An 8177-nucleotide genomic window follows, 5' to 3' on the forward strand; every position below is an offset into this window, starting at 1 on the left:
GGAAGGGAGGGGAAGGGGAGGCGTTATACAGCGTCTAGAGGTATACGGGTGCTTTCCAAGCTAATGAAGCCAGTCTAGTTAGGTACGATGTTAATTAAATGATATGATCATTAGTCATTATAGCGTCATTGTGTTGGCATACAACTTGGCCACGACGTCGTATCGTATATAGTTGAAAACGATGGCTTGTGTTCCAGAGAACTCCCTCCTCTGCTTTGAACCCACACCACCGACTCTCTCTCTCTCTCTCTCTCTCTCTCTCTCTCTCTCTCTCTCTCTCTCTCTCTCTCTCTCTCTCTCTCTCTCTCTCTGCCCCAGTGTTGGCTGTACGTGTTAAACGTCCAACCGACATGCGATCACATGCCACACCCGTGCGGCTACCGCAAAATTTCTATCCCAGGTAGGAAAAAACGAATGGGCCAACCTTGGTACAAGCACGGCCGCCGAGCTGCCGTAGCTCGGCACCCGGGCTCCAGCCAAACTCGCGCCGAACTTGGCTAGACCCTGGGATGATAACACGGGGCCAGGCCTGGGACCGAACTTTGGCCAGACTTCGGTCGCCGTACTTTGGCCGCACTCTGGGCTTACCATTCGGCCCGAAATTGGCCCAGGCCTGTTGCCGAACTTTGGCCGCACTCTGGGCTTACCATTCGGCCCGAAATTGGCCCAGACCTATTGCCGAACTTTGGCCGCATTCTGGGCTGACCATTCGGCCCGAAATTGGCCCAGATTTACGACCAGAGCTGTGGCCAGGCTCCAACCGTTGCCTGTATTGGGTTCAGAATCACCAATAAATATATGAACGGTATATCTGATAAGCAGACATGTATTTATTACCTTCAACATTATACAGAAAACAGTTTTATTATGTGACAAAACTTATATTTAAATTTATTAAATCTATTGACAAAAAAACTCAGCCAATCAAAAACTTTTTTCCTCCTATCGACATAGTACATGTTTTCATCCGATTTTGGTTGAACAGTTAAAGATATGCAGTGTTTGTATCTCCAATTTTCATGAAAGATAATCACAACTATGAGATTTTTCCGCGAACAGAATATGAAAACTCAAAAAAATGATTGCAGGTATAAATTGTAGAAAAATCTTTTGTGGATTATTTTCATCCGCTTTTAAAATAAATAATCTACGTAGATCATTTGAATCCGAAATTTAATACGACATACCATATTAAGTCTTAATAAACTCTCTCTTACAATCTAATAATATTAGCAGTCAGTCTTCAGAATTCGAAGATTGTATTAACAAAATATCCAACAAAATAACGCACCAATGTTATTTTTTAAATTAGTAGTTTAGAATTGATAAATTATCGTGCTTCAATTCAAGCATGAAAACAGTCATTATAATAGCAATATTATGGATAATTTATTCCGCTATGGATGATAAGAATTAATTCTTATATCCATAGACAATTGCTGATACGAATTATCCTGATAAGAATTATTTTTTCATCTCGGAAAGACGTCCTTTTTTTACAATAATGTCTTCTCCATCTGCAACTCCGGAACACAGAATGATATTTAGTTGCATTGATTGTGTGCTAGTTCTATATAATATTGCTTATTATATTCACTCTTTCAAACAAACTTAGAAATATAAAAAAGTCTTGGATAGGATTACATATAACTAATTAATTTCAACCCTTAAATTTGAAATCTTTGGGGAATATGGACGCAGTCCGATTGTGAAACTTCAACCTTATAAATATTATTTGACTTGAATCACCAAATACTGAAAACAGCTCTCAATGGCTGAAATTACTTTCATTAGAATTTTTCTTAAAAATTAAAAATCCACTTATTATTTTTCCCTTTAAACTTTTGGACATAATATTTAATCCCTGAACCCACTCACGTGTGATATTCCCGTGATCTAACTTATGAGGAAATGACATAGAAAATACTTTATTATGCTAAGATACATCACATTTTCCAATTGTTATTTCCATCTTCTGGATTTCCGACCTCGCCAGGAGAAATATAATAAATATAATTAATACTTCAATGACAGCCGAATACTAAACAATATTCATATATTAATATATATTCTGCCCAATGAAACGCCTCGCGATAAAAATATATTGATAATATAAACTTTTCCTATTAATCGTACCTTTTATCAAGAATATCACAACTAATACAATTACGAAAATGAACTAATGGAGTCATATTAACACAGTGATTTTACAATTCCATTTATCCCGGAAAAATGAAGTATTATCGATTGGTATCAAAGGAACAAACTGAATTATTCTCGTTATGATGACTTGACCCGCGTTGTCGTTCCTTACGCCCACCCTCTCGATCGCCAGAACGTGACAACCAAGTACTTACTTCTGACATTATCTTCTTCTCATCAGTGCTGGATCCTATTACCTCAATTATCACATCAATCAGTACTTTGCATACTGTAGTGTTATAAAAATTTTTCTTTTTCTTTCCGCCAGCTTCCTTTCCGTAACCAGAATAGTGCAGTGACACTGTCTTCCTCAGAACCGCAGATAGGATAGTGGAAACACATATTTTCATCTCTTTTTTATTGCTTATCAAAACTCTCATGAATAATCGCTAAAAATAAAAGAAGGGAAATTTTTTTGAATTTATGAACATGAGAAGACATCTTTGGGCTCATCGCCAGCGGGTTGGTTCTATAACCAAAGCGTTCCAGTGACGTAGACTTGAGTCCCGGTGATGAAAGATTTTTTCATCACCAGAAAACGAACCCAGTGCATGTGTCACCGCCCAATTTATTGATTTTACATAAAAAAGAAGAAAAACGATCAATTTCAGATATATTACCAGTGTTTCTACGAGATTTGGGTCCGTTGTCAATATCGCTTCGTATTCCTGGAACTTATCATCCATTTCAAATAGTAGTGGCGTAGACATCTGCTTCTGTATTTCAAGCAAGCTAGGACCAGAAGCTGGGGCTAGATTAGTGCCAATGATTGTGGTCTTGAGCTCATTCATAGACTGCTTTAAATCGTAAGCCATCCTGCGTCTTAAATTTTCGAGCTTTTCATCTAATTGCTGATCAAAGTAATCTCGAAGGGAGTTCAGGATTCGACGTTCATTATCAGCATAATGACTAGATGACAACTGGTTTTGTGGTCCCAGCATTTTTGGCATCTTAGCAGGGGGTACCATCATTGATCGTGAAGTTTTTGGAGTTCCTGGGCTCACAATCGAATTCAATCCGTCTTCAGCGCGTGTAGTAGACGATGCACGCCTTTTTCGGTTACCTTATGAAATTAAAGGAGGACCAAACGATATAAATTGATGGGTAGCAGCATCAGATGAAAAAAAAACTACCCAAGCCCCCACCAAAAATATATAATATAATCTAATTCTATATAAGTTCCGAATTTTGTAAAGAATGTTCAAAATATAAATTGGACCATTTTCAAATATTTATAAATATAAATTTTTTCATGCGGGAGGAACTTGGCCGATGATTGGTCATGGAATATCCGAGCCGATTTTACCTGAAGCGTTATGGACTAGTGGTGAAGGAGGTGTCAAATGAAGTTCTTTTCTTGTATTTCTCGCTGAGTCCATCGATTTTGTAGGTGACTGCAGAATTCCATCGGAGGAATCATTGCTCTCAGATTCATCAGTTTCGACGTCTTTAAGCAAAGTAATATTCTTCCTTGACCGCTGTTTAAATGATAAACATGCACCTGGAAATTATTGAAAATGATGATTTATCCCTGACCGGATCATTTAATTAACACGAACTTAGAATTACGTGCTACAGTCCCATATTACCTCAAAATTGATTTATTACCTGTTGGTACAGATCGCGATTTACTCGACATTTGCAAAAAGCCAGAATTATTTTGAGCCTTTGAGGCTCGAATCTCCTCAGGATTAGCTATAAGACAATCATGATTTTCGTCTTCAGAGTCAGATCCACTCTGGTAAATGCTTTGAAATCTTGTCTTTGGTTTTGCTTGTATACCTACGAAATTTTACAAGTTTGTAGTGAAGTAGTAACACAACGTAAGTTGTCTCCAGCCTTTGTTTTTTATAGCTATTTCAAAGTGGGGAAAGAATGCATGCATTTGAAAAAATATTTTTTTTGTAGAACCTATCGCTCCTACAAAAAAGGTTTCTATCAAAATTTTACCATTTTCCGTAGATGTTCACTTTGATTTACCTCTTCACAACAGAATTATAATGCTTTCCTACATAAGAGATGGTGGGGAAAAATGGAACGTTTCTCGTCCCCTCAACATTCCAATGCTTTTATGTATAAACAATCATATCAAGTGTAAATCATAAATTTTCCACTTTATCTTGTTCGCACGTAGTGATTTCTGTTAGCGACTCAATTTTTTGATGAGTAAAGAATTGCAATAAAAAAAAATAACCTAATATTTTTCGACCACAACATAATAAAAATTTTCTTATAAAATCATTCAATGCGATTCTCTCTTAAAACGATGTTTCGAGACAAATACACATGTAATGACTGCACAGATACATAATTAATATTTATTTTGTAAAAGATTTCAAAAATTCGGTCAATCTAATTCCCAATTTAGGGAACGATGGGTCTTTTGATGTTAAATACGAGAGTTGAATAAATTGGGGATGAATAATTGGGGTTAAGAGTGGTTATAATTGTTGATAATTGACTTTTACTTCATATTAACAGGACTTACCAGACTTTGGAGTTTGATTTCTAGGTGGAATCGGGATTTTAGTACTAAAGATGTTGTTTAGTTGAGACTTTGATGCAGTTAAGGGTTTTGCTGAAATTTTTGCTTTCGAGGAAGTTTCGGACCTCCCCCCCTTTCGATCATTTTCACCATCGGTTGTCTCACAGTTGAGAGTTACTTGGGCCTTTTTTAATCTTCTGCGACCCTGATCCAAATCAGCTGAACACAATCAACATATGATCCTTTAATATTGAAATGAACCCATCGAGCAATTCATCAAGTTATAAGTGGAGTCATTTCAATTTTTGTACCTGCTCCGGTGATGAAGCAAAATGGATAACTTTGCCAAGAGTCCTTGGGCGAGTGCAATTTTTCCAAGTAGTCGTCAAGTAGATGATATTCAGTTGTCGGTGGGAATTTACAGGTGTCTTCTTCTGCACTATTAAACCATTTTTTCGGCACCAAATCAATGCATGGTAGCCCTTTTTCGTTTTTCTCGAGAAATTCGATGACTGCGAATGGTTCGCTGAGATTTTTTGGATCGCGAGATGGATGTGAGGTTTCCGACATTTTAGGTTATGAAAAAAAATCACGATTCGTACAATTGAACCTGGTGTTTTCGAGTAGTTTCATATAAACTGATAACTTTGCAGAATGATGCATATAGCTTATTATTTAACAGAAAAAATTGCGTTTCTATTTCCATGTGTTTTGAACGGTTTTTTGTCATCACCCCACTGATGCTTCTTTTTTAGCGCCACTATTCCTTCAAAACGATTATATCACAAATATCTGTCAAACACTTAACACACATTTAATTCACATTAAATTCTCACTTCTTGTAATTTACCGTCAACTTAGTTGGTGAAATCCGAATTTGAGACAAAAAGCCCGATAAACGGATGATACGAGCAATTATGAAAGGTTATGTACACGGACGCCAGATCTAACCGATTTATGTCCCACTTGCATGTAACGACTCCACTATTGAAATTTTCTAACGACCTCGATGATCGGATTTTCATGTCGATTGTTGATTTAAAACATAAAATTGTTTGTTTCTTCCACAATTTTAATCACGAGTTCAACTAAAACATATACCCTCATTCATATACCCTCTTACCAAAAAAAAACTGCATTTCACAATGCGAACAATTTTTACGTTATTTTCTAGTGGAGGAGGGATATGGCGTATTGTCGTCCAGTTACATTTAATAAAGCACATTTGTGTTTAATTTTGTGTGCCTTCTTACATGTCATTTCAGCTGCCCAGGACTTAATGTAGAATATTCCTACTCGACTGGAAAAGTCTGGATAACTAAACGCCTCTTCCCTACTACTTTCCTGGTGTCCGAAAATATATATACCAGTAAGATCATCACAAATTTTGGATTTTCCTGATTTAACGAGAATTTGTGAAATTACGAAAACTTTCTCAATATCTAGGAGTACCACGTTATTTGGATGACTTGTCGTCAAGGTTAGACCATTGATGTTGATCATATTTGATGTTAAATGAATTTCCCCATCAATTATCATCGTTGTAGGCTTTCTCGCGATAACCCAATCACTCAGTATGTGTTTCTGATTAATTACCATGGTTCCTCCAGACTCCATCTCAGTTAGTCTGTTGATAATTTGTGTGAGTGGTTTTATCGAAGAATGAACGAGTTTTTTAAATAAACCAATGTAACTCTCTCCCCAAAACGCTGAGAGCTCATTCAGAGGAATTTTAAAGTATTGGGCATCATTAGCAACGTGGATGATACTATGCCAACTGAGAACTTGAGCCCCTTCATCATTATAAACATCAGGTAACGTCTCGAAACAAATTTTTAGCAGAGATCCAGCATATTCACTCAAATCCTTAACGAATTCCTTACTGTTTAAAATTCTGCTAGCAAAGACAAATAATGAGAAATGACAACGTAAAGGTTTCGGTAAGAAATCTTGTAACACGACGATACCACAATAATTAAGGAAAAACTTGAATTGTGATGCTTTCCATCTTGAGATATTATTCACATCAAATTCTTTCCTTTGAAATTCAATAGGGATATCGGCTTTTAATGACCTCATAATACCATCAAGCCGACGAACATCAGCTAATTTGATCCTCTGGGCTGAACTTCTCGTTAGCCATTTATCCAGCAGCCATTTCATATTACCAGAATAGAATAAATGCATTAAATCTAATGGCACTTGTTTTGTCAGATCGAATCTATCCAAAGAGAGCAGCGGGGACACAGAACCTTCATAATGATGTTCTGGTTGAACTCGCGTCTCGTAGGATACTTTAGTGCGTAAATTTGCATTGGTCACTGGATATATGCGTTTTCCTCGTCTTCCACAACCTACTGTAATGCCCTTGGTGAAACACCTTCCACAGGCATAGAAGGCTCCAGGAGCTTTGTGGCAGCAAATGAATGCTCGAGCTGGCGAATCAGCCACTATTGCTACAATTTTCACCTCAAAAACCTTGTCATCAATGCGCAAACCATTTTCTTGGAGTTCATTGGCCTCTTCAACAAAATCAGTCATGAATTCTGTGGCTGATAATGGTTTCCCATCCCCACAATAAATCGCGGCAGCAAAGGGTTTGGTAGTGTAATTTGGATGCTGTATTTTTATTGAAATTGGCCAAATTTCCTTCTTAGCATTCCGGTATACCTGCATACCGTCAATATGAACCAGAAGAGAAATGTCGTTTTCTCGATAAATTTGAGTTGAAATTATTTTTCTGAGTCCCGAGGCGATTCCCAAATAAATGAATTCACCTGGAATCTCATGAACTCCTCTCATGGTTGTTAGGTGTCTGCAATGGGGAGTTTGCAAAAACATTCCCCATGAGAATTCAATTTTTGGAATGCTGTTCCATATGGGACCCAAGCCTGGCAAACCATGCCCCTTGTCTGCCTGGCCATGTCTCGGGGCAAGCTTGGTGACCCAAGCCTGGCAAGCCATGCTCTTTACCAGTCTGGCCATACCTCGGGTCAAGCGTGGTTGCCCAAGCCCGGCAAACCGTGCTCTTTGCCAGTCTGGCCATACCACGGGCCAAGCTTAGTGACCCAAGCCTGGCAAGCCATGCTCTTTGCCGGTCTGGCCATGCCTCGGGCCAAGCTTGGTGGCCCAGATCTGGCAAGCCAGTCTCGTGCCAGACCTGGCCCGTTTCGTGGACATTGGCATTTCCTACCTGGGGAGCCAAGTCTCGGAGCCCTGGAGCAACCGCAAATGAACTCACGGATCGAATACCGTTGAATTTATTTGTTTATTTAGATTATTTTTCGAGATATCCACGAAAAACGGGGGATACGAAATTCGGGCCCTTTTTGGCCCACGAGGCCCAGGAGAAAAATGCGAGAAAACGCGCAAAACGTAGTAACTCTAAAGCCGGAATTCTCCAAAGCCCGTTAAAACGTTTTGCTTTATTTTATATCGAATAAATTGGACATAAAACGTGTCTGATCTTGCAGATTGCCTTGAATACAAC

At 38.3% G+C, this 8177-nt stretch overlaps 1 protein-coding gene across 1 annotated transcript; it reads right to left on the reverse strand.

Moving 5' to 3' along the window:
* Window positions 1-2020: 2020 nt before the first annotated feature.
* LOC135172393 (uncharacterized) lies at window positions 2021-4804 on the reverse strand. Its single transcript, XM_064138486.1, has 5 exons — window positions 4691-4804; window positions 3811-3984; window positions 3509-3703; window positions 2823-3265; window positions 2021-2591 (listed from the first exon to the last, which is right to left on the reverse strand). The coding sequence occupies exons 2-5, from the start codon at window positions 3839-3841 to the stop codon at window positions 2241-2243; spliced, it is 1020 nt and encodes a 339-aa protein (XP_063994556.1). The 5' UTR covers window positions 3842-3984; window positions 4691-4804; the 3' UTR covers window positions 2021-2240.
* Window positions 4805-8177: the final 3373 nt, after the last annotated feature.

This window comes from Diachasmimorpha longicaudata, unplaced genomic scaffold, assembly GCF_034640455.1.
Source record: "Diachasmimorpha longicaudata isolate KC_UGA_2023 unplaced genomic scaffold, iyDiaLong2 ctg00000279.1, whole genome shotgun sequence".
Taxonomy (NCBI): Eukaryota; Metazoa; Arthropoda; class Insecta; order Hymenoptera; family Braconidae; genus Diachasmimorpha; species Diachasmimorpha longicaudata.